Genomic DNA, 17,886 nt, shown 5'->3' with positions numbered 1-17,886 from the left:
TAGGTTGTCCTTGCCAGACTTGAATAGATTTTTTGCTCAAATAAACTCCTAAAATTTTTAGTATGCCTCAGTTTATCTTTTAACAGACCATGGTTCCCAGATCTGGCCAGTCACCTGGGGACAAAGAGATATCTGAGCTCCTTCCAGGAGGTTCCGACTCATACTCCGTCTGAGTCAGATAAGAAGCTGTGATAAGATGACCTAACACTTAGCAAGAACTTACTGGGGCCTAGGCACGGGTGCTAAGTGTTTTACAAGTTCATGTTCTCCGTTTATATTTTCACGACCCTATGTGGTAGTTGCTATTACGGCCTCCATTTTACAGAGGAGGAAATTGAAGCTAAAAACAGGAGGGAAAGAAAAAAAGAAAAGAAAAGCTACTTAAAAGTTTATGCAACTGGTCAGGGGTCGAGTGGAGATTCCAACTCAGACCGAGCAACTCCAGACCACGCTCTCAATCACTGGACTCCGCAATGCTTTTTCGACGGGTTTCTGGTGATTTTGATGATTAAAATCTTTAGATCTTTGAAAAGCTTTGAGAAAAGCTACCGAGAGAGCCACGCCACTCTCAAAGGGTGCATTTATTTGAAATATATGTGTCATCCCCGCGCCCAGCGTTTCTGAAAGTAAAATAGTTTGGGAACAGATTTCTCTCTAAACATAAGACGCGCAGGGGGACCTCTTGTCAGCATTCCCCAGCTTTCAGGGAACGTGGAGTCCACTCCGCGAACCTCCTTGATCTCACAGGTTGACCCAATCTGGGAGCCCACGGCGAGTCTTTCTGTACACCTGGCACTTCTGGTCCCGCCCCGATTCTCGAAACCCCCAATCCCAAGCCCGCTCACCGTGATTGACGTGCCCCTAGAGCAATCAAGATCGGTCATGGAGGACGGCCGCCCCGCCTCCCCGACGACCCCGCCTCCCTTTCATTCTGCAGGAAAGAACCTCAGCCCGGGCGTCCAATGAGAAGCGCCTCCACCCCAAAGGTCCCGCCTCTTTCGGCGCCGACCCCGCCCCGAGGGCCGGAAGGATGCCCGCCCCTCTGCGTGGCACGGCCCAATCGGAGGGCCCGTTCGTCCGGATGGACGGCAGCCGGCCCAATCGCCGGGCCTCGGGTGGCGCCGCCCCGCCCCTCCGCCGGGGCCGAGCGGCTGGCGAGAGCGGGCCTCGGGGCGGCGGCGGCGGACGCGGCCTGAGGGAGCGGCCGGTGCCCCGCGGGGCTCGCCTCGCCCGCGGCGGGGTCCATGGCCTGAGCGGCCATGTCCGGCGTGGTGCGGACCCTCAGCCGCTGCCTGCTGCCGGCCGAGGCCGGCGGGGCCCGCGAGCGCAGGGGGGGCGGCGGCGGGGCCCGCGACGCGGAGCGCGAGGCGCGGCGGCGCAGCCGGGACATCGACGCGGGGCTGGCCCGCGAGCGGCGCGCGGTGCGGCGCCTCGTCAAGATCCTGCTGCTGGGCGCGGGCGAGAGCGGCAAGTCCACCTTCCTCAAGCAGATGCGCATCATCCACGGCCGCGAGTTCGACCAGAAGGCGCTGCTCGAGTTCCGCGACACCATCTTCGACAACATCCTCAAGGTGCGCGCGCCCCCGCCGCCCCGCCCGCACACCTGCGCCCAGGTGCGCGCAGGGGCGGCCCGGGGACCGCCGCGCCCCGGCCGGGACCGCGGCCCCCCACCCTCCTCCATCTGCCCCCTGACCCGGGTGCAGCTCCAGATGCTCCCAGTCTTGGGGGGCCGGCCAAGGATGCGCGCCCTTGCTCCCCGTCGGCCTGATCGCCTTCGCCTCTGCCCTTCTCGGGGACTTGGGGGCGGTGGAGGCGGAAAAGCTGGGCAGCTTGTGGGGATTTGGGGGGGCTGGGGATGGGTGGGGAGTCTTGGTAGTGGGGAGGGCCCCCCCTCCTGGACTCCGGGTCGGGGACGCCCCCCTGCGCGTTTCTTGCTGCCGGCCTCCTGGGGTCGGGGAGCCATCCTGGGCCTCCCCTTCCAGTAAGTGCAGAAGAGCAGTGTGGACTGCAGGGGAAACCGGCCGCCAAGTCTCTCCTTTTAAGCTGTGTATTGGGAAATTTTCAAACAAGATACAAAGTAGAATAGAACGAACTCTGTGTACCCACGCCACCCCACCCCCCACCCCAACTTCAGCAACGATCAATTCAGTGCCGGTCTTGTTTCCCCTGTATCCTCTGCGCCTGTGTTCTTTGAAGCCAATCCCAGACATTGTAAAACTTTATTAGAAAATGTTTTGGTATATATCGCCAAAAGATAAGGCCTGGCTTAAAAAACATAGCCACGGTACCCTTATCAGTCTCCAGCCTTAAGAGTTAACAGTAACTCCTTAATATCCTCAAATATCCTGCCAGTGTTCCAATTTCCTCCTTTGTTGCCTAATTGTTTTGTTTGTTTCCATCAGGATATAGATTAAATCCTTACATTGCAATTTTTAATATCTCTCTTAAGATATCCTTAAGATGTTCTCCTGTCTCTCGCCCCATTCTTATTTGCAACTTATTTGTGAAAAAAAAAAAAAAACTGTACAGTGGACAAAGTCTGGGTTCTCGTCTCTCTGTCCTGAGAACCTGTGCTACACAGGGTCCCAAAGAAAGGAAACCAGGAGCAAAGTGACGGGGAGGAGAGAGTGGAGTCTATCCTGCACCTTGATAGGGTCCTTTCCTCCTTTTTTATTTTTTTTTTTTTACTTTACCTCTACCCTTTTCTTGTCCCCTGGCTTACTCTTTCCCAGACCCATTTTGGGGAAGCCAAATTACAGGTATGAGGGAAGCTGTCTCCGAGCAGAGGCAGAAGGAAGCTAGCTTGTCATACCAGAAAGCTGCCTGGAGACTAGATTTTATGGCGCCCGAAGGACTTTAAATTTAGCAAAGGGCTGTAGAAACCCCGTCCGTCCGGTACATTTCTTTCCCTTCAGCCCTGGGGAAGCGTGGGCCTGGGAGATGAACAGGCTCCTTGCTGGGGCCTGGATGCTGGAACCCTGGCCTCCGGACGTCCAGGCCTGCCTTCCTCCAGGCTTGCGTCAGCACCAGTATCCCCACTTTATGTATTTGTTATTGACCTACTTCATTTTAAGAGAAATAGCTCTTTTAGGATCCTGACGGGAAGAGAATAATTTGAATGATAAAACACCCCTTTTCACCTCTTTCAAAAGCCTGCCTGTGAGTCAGCGCTCTGGCCCAGTGCTTCGTAAACTTTAAAGGCTGGGTGCCCAGTGTGATTCTGGGGATGGGCTGTGTGTTTAAAATTCCCCTCGTCTTCTGGGCTAAAGTGCATTCGATTGTCTCTCTCTGTCACAGAGCCAGATTTTTGGCTGCTTTTCTGAACTTCCGAACCAGGCAGGTGTAAGAGTATAAAGATTTGGCTGACTGTCTCCCTGTTTCTTTCAACTCGGGAGGTGGAGAAAATGTTTAGAAACGTAGAATCTTAAATCTAAATCAGTGTATTAAGTGTGTTTTGGAAAACTCAGTCTTAACCTTAACATTAACTTTTACTGACTTCCTTATCAACAGAAACAGGATTTGTTAACCGCTATCCTACTTTCCTTCCCAACTTTTTTTACTAATTGCGGTTCCATATTAAACTCACTTTATCTGTGGTGACTCTTTCAATAACTAGTTAGAAATTCAGCTTTCAGTCTAAACCCAAAAATTACCCTCCCCCCCATTTTTATTTGGACAGATCACTTTACAAAGAAACTTTTTATTTATTTTTTGCTCAAGGAAGATTAGCCCTAAGCTAACATCTGTAGCAGTTTTCTTCCACTTTATATGTGGGTTGCCACCACAGCATGGCTGACGAGTGGTGTAGGTCTGCGCCTGGGATCCGAGCCCGTGAACCCCCGCCATGGAAGCAGAGTGTGCCAAACTTAACTGCTGTACCACAAGGCCAGTCCCCGGGAAGAAGCTTTTTAAATAAAGTGCTTTGTAGTGGCTTTAGTGCCTTTGAATGATACAGTTCAGAATAATATTTGCATCTACAAAAAGATTTAGTGTTAACAGGCTTTTCTTTCTTTTTCTTTTTCTTTTTTTGACAAGATTAGCCCTGAGCTAACATCTGCTGCCAATCCTCCTCTTTTTGCTGAGGAAGACTGGCCCTGAGCTAACATCCGTGCCCATCTTCCTCCACTTTATATGTGGGACGCCTAACACAGCATGCCTTGCCAAGCGGTGCCATGTCTGCACCCAGGATCTGAACTGGCAAACCCCGGGCTGCCAAAGCGGACCGTGTGAACTTAACCGCTGTGCCACTGGGCCGGCCCCTAGGCTATTTTTAAATATGCACGTTGCCAGGCTCTTTCCTGTATGGCATTTAATTTTCATGAGACTATGGATGGTATTAGCCCATTTAGCCAATGAGGAAATTGAAGATAGAGAATTTAAAATCTGCGCAAGGTCAGTTGCCTACTTAGCAGGTGACAGAGCTGGGAACCAAACCTGGTCTTTTTGTTTTTCTTAACTTTGAGATAGTTTTAGAGTCCCAGGCAGTTGTAAGAAATTATACGGAGGTCTCATGTCCCCTCTCCCCAGTTTTCCTCCGTAGTAAGATCTTGCAAGGCACAGTATCACAGTATCACAACCAAGATAGTGACATTGAGAAAGTCAAGATACGGAACATCCCCGTGTCCAAGGATCCCTCGCATTGCCTTTTATAGGCACTTCCTCCCTTCTGCCCGTCCCTGACCTGGCAGTGACTGATCTATTCTCCAATTCTATAATTTTGTCATTTCAGGAATATTTTATAAACGGGATTATGCAAAATGTGACCTGTTGGAATCAACTTTTATCACTCAGCCTAATTCCCTGGAGATTCACCCAAATTGTTGCGTATATTGGTGATCGATAGCTCATGCCTTTTGGTTGCTGAGTAGTACCCATGGTATGGATTTCCCCCAGTGCAACATTTACCCGTTCACCCATTGAAGGATGTCTGGGTTGTTTCCAGTTTCTGCCTCATGTGAATTAAATCTTCTGTGACATACATGTTCATGTATACATGTGGGATAAATGCCCAAGAGCACAGTTGCTCAGTTGTGTGATAGTTGCGTGTTTAGTTTTATGAGAAACTCCACACTGTTTCCAAAGTGGTTGTACCATTGTACCTTCCCCCCAGCAGTGTGCGAGTGATCCAGTTTCTCTGCGTCCGCACCAGCATTTGGCGTTGTCACTTTTTCTTTCAGCCGTTCCGACAGGTGTGTAAGTGCTATCTCATTGCCATTTAATTTGCATTTCCCTCGTAGCTAATGACGTTGAACGTCTTTTCGTGTGCCTGTGCGCCGTCTGTATGTCCTCTTCGGTGAAATGTCTCTTTCTAATTAGGTTGCTTGTTTCTTTATTGTTGAGCTTTGAGGGTTCTTGGTATGTTCTAGATACTAGTCCTTTGCCAAATATGTGGTTTGCAAATATTTTCTCCCAGTCTGTAGCTTGACTTTTCATCCTTTAAGCAAGGTCTTTCACAAAACGATAGTTTTTAATTTTGATGAGGTCTAGTTGATAGCTTTTTTGCTTTATGGATCATGCGTTGGTGTCAAGTCTAAGAACTCTTTACCTAACCCTAGACCTCAAAGGTTTTCTCTTATTTTTTTTCCTCAAGGTTTTACAGTTGTATATTTTACATTTAAGACCATAATCCATTTTGAGTTAATTTTTGTGTAAGGTATGAGGTTTAAGTTGAGTTTCTTTTTTTTTTTCCTATGTACAGTTTTTCCAGGACTATCTGTTGAAAAGCTTGTCCTTCTCCCATGGACTTGCTTTTGCACCTTTGTCAAAAATCAAATTGCGGGGCGGGGGGGGGCGTCTGTTTCTCAGATTTCTATTCTGTTTCGCTGATCTGTATGTCTCTCCTTCTGCTGGTATCACACTGTGTTCATTACTGTAGCTATGTAGTAGGCCTTAATATCAGAGTGATTTCTCCCGCTTCATTTTTCTTTTTCAAGATTGTTTTCGCTATTCTAGGGCCTTTGCTTTTCCATATAAATTTTAGAATAAGCTTGTCTGTGTCTATAAAAAACCTTGCTGGGATTTTGATAGCAATTGCGTTCAACCTACAGGTCAGTCTGGGGAGAATTGACGTCTCTACTTGGTTGAGTGTTCCAATCCACGACCGTGACATGGCCTTGTTTATTTACGTCATCTTTGATTTCTTTCATCAGCGTTTTGCAATTATCAGCATACGGATCCTGTACATGTCTTGTTTTCTTTAGAGCAATCGTAAATGATTTTGTGCTTTTATTTTCAGTTTGCACATGCTCGTTGTTCGTATACAGCAAGGTGAGTGAGTTTTGTGTCTTGATCCTGTGTCATAACTGAATACGTGGTTCTAAGAGCTTTCCTATCGATTCCTTGGGATTTTCTACATAGATCGTCATGTTATCTGCAAGCAGGGGCAGTTTTATTTCTTCTTTCACAAATAGGTGTGCCTTTTCTTTCTTTTTCCTGCCTCATTGCAGTGGCTAGCGCCTCCAGTATTATGCTGAGTGAGAGTGGTGAGAGTAGTCCTGTCTTCTGTTTCTTTCCTGATATTGGTGATTTGTGTCTTTTTATTTTTGTTAGTCTTCGTGGAGGTTTATCACTTTCATTGATTTTTTGTTTTTCCCTGAAGAACCAGTTTTTTATTTCGTTGATTTTTCTTTATAGTTTTCCTGTTTTTAATTTGTTGTATTTCTGCTCTGTTATTTCCTTTCTTCTACTTGCTTTGGGTTTATTTTACTCTTTTTTCCATAGTTTCTTGAGTTAGAGACTTAGATTATTTATTCAAGACCTTTCCTTTTTTTTTTTTTTTTTTTGCTGAGGGAGACTGGCCCTGGGCTAAAATCCGTGCCCATCTTCCTCTACTTTATATGTGAGACGCCTGCCAAAGCATGACTTGCGAAGCGGTGCCATGTCTACACCTGGAATCTGAATCGGCAAACCCCAGGCCGCCGAAGTTGAATGTGTGAACTCAACTGCTGCACCAGTCGGCCAGTCCCCCTGTCCTCTTTCTAATGTAAGCGTTTTAAGTGCTGTTAAGTATCCCCCTCAGCACAGCTTTAGCTGTGTCCACATATTTTGATATTTTGATTTCTTGTGAGATATCTTCTTTGACCTATGGATTATTTAGAAGTGTGTTGTAATTTCTGAGAGTTTAGAGATTTGCCTTTTATCTGTTATTGATTTCTGTTTATCTGTTATTGATTTCTGTGACTCCATTATGGTGAAAGAACATACTTTGTCTGATTTCAGTTCTTTTCAATTTGTTGAGGTTTGTTTTATGGCCCAGAACATGGTCTATCTTGATATATGTTCTGTGGGCCTATGTTGGTGAACGTTCCACGGGCACTTGAGAAAAATGTGTGTTCTGTTTGGAGTTTTCTACCATATGTTGTTTGGGTCCTGTTGGTTGATCGTGGTGTTGAGTTCCGTGTCCTCGCGGACTGTCTGTTTAGCGGTTCTGTCAGTCGCTGAGAGCGAGGTGTTGAAGCGTCCAGCTGTAATTGCGGATTTGTCTGTTCCTGCTTCAGTTCTGTCACGTTTTGCTCTGCGTGTTTTGACTGTGTTGTGTGGTTTGTAAACACTTAGGATTCTTATGTCTTCCTGGTGGATTGGTCCTTTTATCATTATAATATAGACCTTCTTTGATTCTAGTAATTTTCTTGGCTCTGAAGTCTTATCAGATACTATAATATAGCCACTCCTTTTTGTTTTTTTGATGAATAGTTTCATGATATGTTTTCCATCCTTTTAACCTACCCGCATGGTTGTCTTGAAGTGAATTTCTTATAGACAGCATACCGTTACGTCATATTTTCTTTCCCTCCTCTGGCCATCTCTGTTAATTCATTTGTGTGCTTAGACCGTTTACACTTAAGGTAAGGTAGTTAATATCTTGGGGCGTAAGTCTCCCATGTTATTTTTTTACTTTCTGTTTATTTCTTCTGTTTTTTTACCTTCCTGTGGGTTGTTTAAACATATTGTAGGATTCCATCTTGATTGATTGATTGGTGATTAATCTTTGAGTTTGTCGATCAAAGCTTTGTGTAGTTTTCTTGGTGGTTGCCTGAGGTTACACTGTACATTCTTCACTCCCCCGAGTCTGCCGGCATCAGTGTTTTACAGCCTAAGTGAAGTGTGGAAATGGTACTTCTCTTTGGATCCCTTTACCTTCCCGACTGTTTAAATGTCAATGTCGTATTTCTTATTGAGTACCAGATCAGATGGCTTTATGTCAATCATCAGATGCGATTTAAGAAACTCATGAGAAGTAGATAGTTTTATTTACCCCTATCTGTGCCAGTTCCGAAGGTGTTCTTTCCTCCCTGAAGTTGTAAGTCTTCTCCCGTTACCCCCGCCTTTCTGTTTGAAGAACTTCCTTTAGCCATTTTTTATAAGTGGGTTTGCTTAGGACAAATTCTCTCAGCTTTCCTTCATCCAAGAATGCCTTTATTTCCCCTTTATCCTTGAAGGATGCCTTTGCCTGCTATAGAAGTCACAGCTGACACTTCTTTTCTCTCAGTGCTTGAAAACTGTGCCCCGTTTCTCTGGCCTCCCTGGTTTCAGATGAGAAATCTACTGTCATTTGAATTGCTGTTCCTATGTCAGTATGTTGTCTCTCTGGCTGCTTATAAGACTTTGCCTTTGTCTTCAGTTTCCAGAGTTTCATTATGATTTGTGTCGACGTAGGTTTCTTTCAGTTTAATGCATTTGGGGTTTGCTCAGCTTCTTGAATCTGTACATTTATGTCGTTTGCCAAAATTGGGAAGTTTCCAGCTGCTATTTCTTCAAAGACTTTTTCAGTCCCACTTTCTTTCTCCCCTCCTTCTGAGACTCTGGTGATGGGGGTGTTAGCTCTTGTCACTGACCTCCAGGTCCCTGAGACTCTGTTGCCTTGTTGAGTGGGGTTGTAGCCTCGGTACCCGCCCCACTCCCAGCTGACACCAGGGAGGGGAGGGGCAGCAGAGCGACAGGCTCCTCCTGCTACAGCTGGGCCTGGGTCGGGGTGGAGGCTCGGCTCCCCATTGACACTCCTGTGTCACCTCCTGTGTTTCTAGGCAGGCGGGGTGGGAGATGAGATCCCTGCTTGGCCCTACCAACACTACCTGTCAGGCCACTTGGACATGCCCGCTGGTTCTGTGGGGCAGGAAGCCGGGGAGATCAACCTCCCTTTCAGTCCCGCTGAGACCTCAGAGGGCCCCGTCTGCCGGTGTTCTGTTGGTATTTGGCTGAAGCAGGGTGGATGATACCAGAATTTCTGTTGTAAGACTCCCCTTTTCCTGATCCTTTGCCTAGGGCAACAGCTCTTCCTGGAGCTCTGTCAGCCCCGTCCTGGACAGGTGGGAGGCAGTGAGGACCCTGGGGCGCTCATGGCCAGGTCCTTCCACAGGTCCCAAGGTCCCAGGCACCTGCCCTCTTCTTTCTTCCTTCTTCTCTGTGCTTGTTGCTGTGCCGTGTCCAGAGCGTCTTAGTCGTAAGGGGAGGACCTGCAAGGAATGGAGCTGCTCCATCTTGGGAACCCGGAGTCCTGTCATCCTGGTCTTTCGATTGATTCCAGGTTCAGGGCTCTTCCTCCGTGATCACAGCTGTGCCTGAATTTGAACATGTCATTTCTTTGACTTCATTCCCTCACACCACCCTCTGCAGTGGATTATTTGAATCCACAGGTTGCTTTGACTTCCTGTAAATATTCCCAGTAAGTCTTCCTATTCATTCTTTTTATTTATATTTATTTATTTATTTATTTTTGAGGAAGATTAGCCCTGAGCTAACATCTGCTGCCAATCCTCCTCTTTTTTGCTGAGGGAGACTGGCCCTGAGCTAAAATCCGTGCCCATCTTCCTCTACTTTATATGTGGGACGCCTACCACAGCATGGCATGCCAAGCGGTGCCATATCCACACCGGGATCCGAACCGGCGAACCCCGGGCCGCCCAAGCAGAACGTGCAAACTTAACTGCTGTGCCACTGGGCCGGCCCCTCCTTTTATTTTTATGATGTAAAGATGACATTCTCTCACTTCCTAAATGGGCTGTCTTTACAGTTCGCGTAGTTGGTGTTTCAGGAGTTGTGTGCTGATGCCTCTGGTGATAGCGCGTGCCTTCGTGTTGGTGTGGAAGGCTTCCAGCCAGCTTGGCTTTACCTCACGGAGGTTCCACGCCCTCACCTGTAATTTAAGAGCCATTTTTAATTACTGCATTTCGCATCTAGTTAGAAATGAATAAAATGTTCTCTGTTTGAAGGTCCTTTGTTACATGGGCTGGAAATCGTAGTGCCGTACACATAATTGCATGGGTGTATCGTTTAGCCACTCAGAGGTGGGCCTTCCTCATGTATATTTGTATTAATAATTTAGAAACCTTGTGAAGAATTAGATTGTTAGAATTAGTGGTCTCTTGTTGACACTGAAACAAAAGAATTCGATTCAGCAAACGGTTTTTGGTTGTATACCCAAGGTGGTGTGCTGGGTGCTGGCGGGGGAAGGCACATGTAAAGATGACTGCTGCCCCGTCCCTACCCTCAGGCACTCTGGCTGGCCGGGGAGACGCTTACACTAGTAGCCTTAAGGTAGAGTCTGAGTGTATACCATGTTAGACACCGTTGAGCGGTGGAGAGGCGGGTTACCCAAGGATGGGGATGACGAGCTCTGGCTGCGGGATCTGGAAAAGCCTGTTAGGGAAGTGTGGTTCGAGCTGGGCTTTGAAGGCGCTATAGGGTTTCAGCAGGTGGAGAGGAGCACACAAATGGGACCCTCTCGATGCCGTATGTTTGTCTGTCACGTAAGACAGAATGCTCATAGGTAGAGGTATCAAAGACGGGTGAGTGTAGGAACCACGTGGAACTTTCTAGTACAAAGGACTCGTCATAATGTGGTGGGTGCCAGAGACCTGTGGTCACAATACTCTTTAGCTGAAAGCTGTCGACCTTCTCCCTGGAAAATTCATATAAATGCATATAGTTTCAGGGACTTCCCTGGACGTCGTAAATCCCAACGTGGGCCTACATGTGCTCTGTGGACTTCAGTTTAAGAACGTTTGTTGTGGAATATAGTGATTATTAAAACCTTTCTTCTTTTGTTTTTTTAAGACTTGTTTGCTAGGTCACGTTTACTTTTCGCTACGGCGCACAGGACTCCGAAGAAGCCTGCACTGTGTTGTGTTGTTTTAAGCGCTTTGGGACTCCTGGCCTGCAGAGTCTGTTTCTTGGGTTCAGAAGAATCACTTTTTGGGCTTGACCCTCCAGTGGGTGTGCGTGAGAGCGGAAGCGTAACTGTGCTTCTGGGTCTGAGAGAACAGTGCGTTTTTATCGCCTTGTGAGCAGGTTGCATTTAAGTGAGCAGGTTACTTGAACACGTGGACACACGTGGTTGGTCCTTTGGTGATGCCAGGAAAACAGGAGACATCTTTTTCAATCAGAGAGATGCCCCTGCCATTGTTGGGGTGTCCGAGCACAGGCCGATTGGTCTTCCCCTCCAGTTTTCAGGTTGGTGTCTTGATTATTTTGACCAAATCTGTCTCAGGGGACCAGATTTGACCTTCAGCCATTTGTCAGGTGAGATTGGAAGTAGAGCTGTGCTTGATGGTAGGTAGTGTTGTGTCGACAGCTCGTAATTATTTTCTGTTATTACATAATCCAGAATGGGGACGTGGATCTTATCGCTTTTAAATGGAACTGAAGATTTAAACTTAAGGCTTATCAGGAGATGGAATTATAGGGTGATGTTCAACCGAGGAAGCTGCTGTTGTGTGATGGACCTGGTGCGGACTTGCGTTACCTGAAGGGCAGTGCCGTTCCTGAAAGACAGGCTGGTCCGTTTCATGTTACAGCTATTACGGTTTGTTTGTATCGAAACAAAAGCAGGGGAGTCCTCGTCGCATCTTCTGTCAGGCAGGCTGGACAAAGCAGCTGCTTAGTTTCAACTGATTACCCTTTTAGAGTAAGCGAAGTATGAAGACGAGTTGCTGACCATGTGATAGGTTCCTCTTTCCGAATGATTCTTTTGTGCGTTAAGATCTTTGTCTCACGTCAGGCTGAGTGTTCAGGTAGGTCCGGGTGCGTTGGCGTCTGGAATGGAAAACATGACTTGCGTTCTGCGCGGGAGCATCGGGTAGAGAGCCCACGCTCTGCTTTGGTTGGTGGACCGAATCTGTTTGGAACTTGTGCTTTGGAAGTGCAGCATCCATAGGATGGAGAGGGAGTTTTTGCAAGTGCATAGAAAGTACTGGAGAGCAGCACGGCAGTTGTTCTGGATGTCCCCAGACCTGCTTTCTTAAGGAGGCAGAAGCCAAGGAGGCGGCACCTCTCTGAACTTGGTCATCTGTTTTTCTGTCTAGCCTAAAAGCCTGGCACCAGCTTTGTCAGCTGGCCCTGGGACGTCAGGCTCAGCAGCGAAGACTGGCCTGAATGAACGGTCATGGTGTTAGCCAGTGCAGCCAGGCCTCGAGTAGTCGAACAACTGCTTAGACTGACTGAGCAGAGACTCTAAGCCAGGCGAGCACTCAGACTCAGAATTTGTGTCCTGTGCCGTGGTAGTATTGCCGTTCCCTGGGTGGAGTGTTCCGCTGATCGTGCGTGGTATGGCTTCCGCCGAGAGCCTCGAGCGCCTGTCTGGGGCAGTCCGGGGGAGGCTCCCTGCTGTGCCCGGGGAAGGCAGGCCAGACGTTGGGGCCACAGGAAGCCCTGCGCCTGTCGTTCAAAGCCAGGCCGTTTGTGCTGTGCTGTGTGCACGGTGTGAGTGGAAGAGTGCACAGTGGGGAGTCCTTGTTATGGTGCTTATCTGCCAGGTTGGCTTCTGCGGGGCCAGGAAGCACAGGGGAGAGCAGGACCCCAGGAGAGGAGACATCCCTGGTTAAGTCACTGGAAGGAGAGGGAGCCCTACCCTAGCTGAAGGAGGCCATGGAGACCGTCCACAGGGTGCGTGAGATCCATCTGGACTAGTCTAGCAGTGACTGTCACAGGGCCAGATCGGTGATTCGGGCTCTGAGAACCTTGTAACAGAACTTTCCAATGCTCGGCGAGCATGCCCCACAGTCACCGACCGAACGCTGGGTGTTGCATTTTGCATTCATTTTCAAGGTAAAGTCAAAGATGAACATCTTTGTAGACAAGATGCACAGTGTTCCCAGCGAAAGGCTCGACATTTACCAAGGAAGGAGAGGGGCCGTGTCTTCAGGTCTGGCCTTCTGCTCGTTTCCCTCGCAGGTAAAGGAAGAGCTGCTTCACAGGTTTGTTCTGGCATTTTTATAACACTCGTTAGCAGGATTTTTTTTTAACTTTTTTTTTTTTTAAAGATTTTATGTTTTTTCCTTTTTCTCCCCAATGTCCCCCAGTACATAGTTGTATATTCTTAGTTGTGGGTCCTTCTAGTTGTGGCATGTGGGATGCCGCCTCAGCATGGCTGGATGAGTGGTGCCAGGTCCGCACCCAGGATTCCAACCGACGAAACACTGGGCCGCCTGCAGCGGAGCGCACGAGCTTAACCACTCGGCCACGGGGCCGGCCCCATCGTTAGCAGGATTTTTAATCTGTGTTTTCCACTGATATTCAGTTCTATATATTCACAATTGTTGGCACACAGGAGACGACCAAAAACTATTTCTATTTTTGTGGCCACTTACGTGTTTTTTTAAGCAAACAAAGTTCCATAATTTTAGTTTTAGGATGGGTGAAAGGAAACATTTTTTCCTCAGGCTTCTGATGACTTGGTTAGATAGATAGAGGCTGAAAACTCTGTTAAAAGTGTGGAGTGATGTGGAAAAGGAGGAGAAACTGCCTGAGAGATGAGCTGGTCAGAATTGAGAAATAGCAAACTGGTCATTTACCTTCTTATCGGAATGCATTTGAGATGACTGTAGAGCAATGAGATGGCGTTTTAAACAAACATACCGGGACTACAGAACATGCTGGTTAAAGCAGATGTCTCGTCAAAAGTCATCGATTTGGGAAGCCTGCTTGGTGGGTGGGTGTGTGTGCGCGCGCGCTAGATGCTGCCGAAGCTGCCCGTCTGCCTGGAAGGAAGGATGCCTTTGCTTTGTATTGGGAGCTGTTGTTTTCCTGTTTGCGTTTAAAGCACCTTAGCTGTTATCTTATTTGATCCTCTCAGTAGCCCTGTAGGGTGGGGCAGGGGCTTACTCTGGGGGGGAGGGATTTTCATTTGACTGGCAGCCACAGTAATTTTCATCTCCTCACCCCCTTTGCTCAGGGGAAGAGGAGTGAGCTTGCTTGACTGGTGAGTTTTGGAGAAGGAAGTGAGCAGGCCAGCTCAGCTCCCTCTGGGTTCTCTCCTCTGGAGCCATCCTGCCCACAGGGAGTGTGCCTTCTTGTTTCTTAGTGCCATCAGCCATAGAGGTGGCCCCCTGTGTTTGTCCAGCTGTGCCCGTGAGCACACCTACTTGGCTGCAAATCTAAAACCAAGCTCTCCCATCTGGCTTTTATTAGTAAGAAAGCCAGTATTTTGATCTCCATCTCTCTGACTCCTGTTTTGATTTCCAAATTGATTCTAGCCTTGGGAGCAGAAGGAAAAATTAAGACTCACTGAGTATGAATTTGCCTGGGGTCACCTTCTAGGCTGGAAATCCCTTGTCGACATCTAAAATCCGTTCAGGGCTTTTTCAGGGATGAGTGGAAATAGCAAGCTAATTATTATTTTAGGCATAAATGTAGTTGTCCCTGAAGGGAGCCATCACCTGCTGTTTTCCGATGCAGAACAGAACCGATCAAGAATGCTGACTGTGCTTGCCAGTTTGCCTGAGCTCTGCGGGTTTGACAGGACCCTGGAGTTGCGGAGTTTCTCACCTCCCACACGTCTCCCACAAGTGCTGCTTCAGCCTTTGCTCAGGCAGCTCTTGGGTCGGGCGCTCACCATGGCTGCCCGCACCTCACTGAACATGCTTCCTTGCCATTGGGTTGTTATAGGTGACTCTGAAACACTTGGACCCGTTTGACCTAGTGCTCTGTGGAGCAGCACAAAATACAAACCCTCCTTTGATGTGAAAGCTTTTCGAGTTCTTCTGTTTATTCAACAGCTTTCCCAGGTGCTATGCTATAGCAAAGAACGAGACAGAGATTCCTTATCCCTGTGGGTAGCACTGCCCTTAGCTGCGGACCGTGTCCTTCTGCTCCGTGCTGGTTTTAGTTGGCTGTCTGTGACTCGTGGCTGAAAACGTTCAGAATCGTACAGGAGGAGAAGGCACCAGCTCTGTGGGGAGCTGGAAGAAAAGAATTCAGGCAGACGAAAGCGGCTCGAGCAAATGCCCTGAGGCAGTAAGGCAAGAAAGAAGCTGGCTAGTAAGGAATGAAAGAAAGCTCTGTGGAAATGCTGGATGGGGAGGTGGGGGAGAGAGAACTGGGAGCAGACCTGGCAGGGCCTTATTGGCCAAGCCAGTTCTGGCTGCAGTGGGAAGCAGGTGTGTGTATATATTTGTGTGCATATCTTTAAACAATAATCTTAACATGTGAATATAAAAAATTCACCAGAAATAATCAAGGAAGGAGAAGAAACATTACGCATGTAGATTGAACCATATGAAATTCTGATATTTTATTCATCTCGACCTACAAAATAGCAGTTTCATAATGGTCCAATGTATTATTTCAAAAACACTGCAGCCAAGGGCAAAAAGAAGATGCTAGGGCCGTGTAGAGCATCTCTTGACCTCAACCCCACCCCCCAAATCTAACACTGAGGGAAGAAGGTGGGTCAGCATGGCGCTGAACATGCTCACCGATCCCCTTCAATCTGGAGAGGAGCAGGCCCGGAGTGTGGAATAAAAGCCCTGGGAAAATGGGGGAAGGCGCTCAAAAGCAGAGGACCTTGGCAGGGATGGAACGTGAGCTGAGCCAAGCCCGCGGAGCCGGGGGAGTGAGCGTCGGGTGAGGACGTTTCCTAGGACTGCAGAAGAAGACCCACTCACCCCAGACAAGACTTCACCTTTCTTCCTCTCCGCTCCCTGAGACAGCTAGTGAAATAAGAACCCTCTGTCAAACCAGCTCTGGTCTGGGAAGACAGGTAAGGTAGAGTGCCATCAGGAAGAGTCAACTTCGAGCCCGTCTGAGAAGAGGAGTTAAACATGAGAAAGTGGGAAGGACGGCATGGCAGTGCTGTGTCCGCAAAGCAGGTGGGGCACAGCCTGCAGAAGACGAGTGCACGCTGAGTCTGGAGAAGACGGTGACCCCTGAAACGGAAGCCAGGTGCCCGAGAGTGCTTTATGTTGTGTAAGAAAGTAAGCGTGTAGATGATGAGAACAAGAGCTCAAGGATGATAAAGCAATAAAATGAGGTGAAAAGGGAAATTGCAGAGTTAATGAGAGAAACTGAAAACTCAGACAACACCGTTAGAGATGCCATTAAGAAGTCAGAAATAGGAGGGAACGGAGTGGAAAGTTAACCAGGACGCATGGGGACGTGTCCCACCCCACCCTCCGTTGCTCCCCATCCTTGTGGAGTTAGGAGAGGGCGAGACCACTGGACTGCTTCAGGCGTTTGTGTATAAACTGTGCCTAAACTTCCATGTCCAGAGAAGTTACAGAGGGACGTCAAGGTGTCTGCCGGTGATCAGCCCGCTGTGTTCTTGTCTCGCCTCCCGGTTTATAATCTGTGCAGGCAGGGACTGCAGTGGACCTCTGCACTTGGGTCCATCTGTGTCGCCCCCGTGAGCCCTTTGTAGTCCACCTCGGTGAACGGGCCGGTGAGGTGTGGGTCTGTTCCTAGAGGAGGAGCTGGTTGGGGAGAGGGAGGTTTATTTACTTCCCACCTGCTGAGCCGCGCTCCTCCAGAGCAGACACAGTTGCGCTGGTTTCCTTCCTGGTGCCTGCACACGTGCGAGCAGGAGAGGGCTCGCGGGCAGGCGCCTACCAAGTTCCTTAGGAACTCTGGCCTTTCTCCCACCTGCCCTTGCTGCCGTGTAACAATGAGGACTTCTTTTGCATGTGTGGCTTCACAGTTTTCAATGCCCCTTTCACAGTTACCTTGTTTGTGAACTGTGGCAGCTTCACAGAAAAGAGAAAGGCCAGGCAAGGGGCTGCATTTCAGATGAGAAAAACACGTGACTTAGCCTAACAAGTTGGTGGCAGTGGACTGTGTTGATTTACTGAGGCCCATCTTTTTAAAAAGTGGGAGTACGGCTTCAGCGGCCATAATGTTTCCAGCCGTCGTTTGTAGTTTTTCCTCTGCTGTGGTATCCGTAGTGGATTGGGAACCAGCACGGTGCAATGATTGTTACAGGTGACCGTAACCACAGCGGAATCTCGCGTCCAATACAGTGCAGGACTCAGCGGGACACTCAGGCTGCCACACTCAGTACCAAATGGTTTGTGTACTGTGATCCTGTTGTAAAAACATGTGTAGCGACACCCAGAAAAAAGGATCCAAAGAGTAACAAAATACCAAGTGTCTACGAAACAATTATGAATGTGTTGTTTTTAAAGTACATTTTCTATAGTAAACGTTATTCTGGAGACTGCCCTGGTAATGGTACTTTGATAGTATGAGTCCTTAGGAATATGATTTAATGATCCAGTCATGGTTATTTAAAGCCTTTTCCTCTACGTTAACTGCTCTACAGTTAGCAGGATGTTTTCATTTTGAATTGTAGGTGTTTTAACTTAATTTGTGGTTTAAATCTTGCTTCAGAATTTTTGCAATCTTGAATATTTGCAGAATGTGTAAATATTTGCTGAGGAGACCACAGCATCTTCGGCATTTTTTTAAATTGGAAACTTGTCTTGTTTCTTAAGTCTTTCTTAATTCTCGGTAACTTCAGGAAAAGAGCCACAAGTCTCCTGAGCTCTCTTTCCTGTAGTATCTGGAACAGATTAAAACTTCTGACAAAGTAACATGCCCTTTTCTATTCTTCCATTATTTAAAAAAAACCAACATTCTTAAAAATAAAGAATTGGGGATAAGGAGAATGTTTTAAATGTG

The 17,886-nt window shown here is 47.9% G+C and overlaps 1 protein-coding gene across 2 annotated transcripts in view; it reads left to right on the top strand.

Moving 5' to 3' along the window:
• The first annotated feature begins 1,139 nt into the window (after positions 1-1,139).
• The window catches only part of GNA12 (G protein subunit alpha 12), a 112,999-nt gene continuing 96,252 nt past the window's right edge, over positions 1,140-17,886 (top strand). The window contains exon 1 of one of the 2 annotated variants that reach the window (XM_070484130.1): positions 1,140-1,571. In XM_070484130.1, the coding sequence (XP_070340231.1) occupies positions 1,260-1,571 (312 nt within the window). In that variant the 5' untranslated portion in view covers positions 1,140-1,259. The remainder of the gene's footprint in view (positions 1,572-17,886) is intronic. The other variant, XM_044746384.2, reaches the window with a different exon arrangement.

This window comes from Equus asinus, chromosome 14 (assembly GCF_041296235.1).
Source record: "Equus asinus isolate D_3611 breed Donkey chromosome 14, EquAss-T2T_v2, whole genome shotgun sequence".
In the NCBI taxonomy this organism is placed as follows: domain Eukaryota; kingdom Metazoa; phylum Chordata; class Mammalia; order Perissodactyla; family Equidae; genus Equus; species Equus asinus.
The sequence above is the reverse complement of the archived record's forward strand: the minus strand, read 5'-3'. Positions and strand labels throughout refer to the sequence as shown.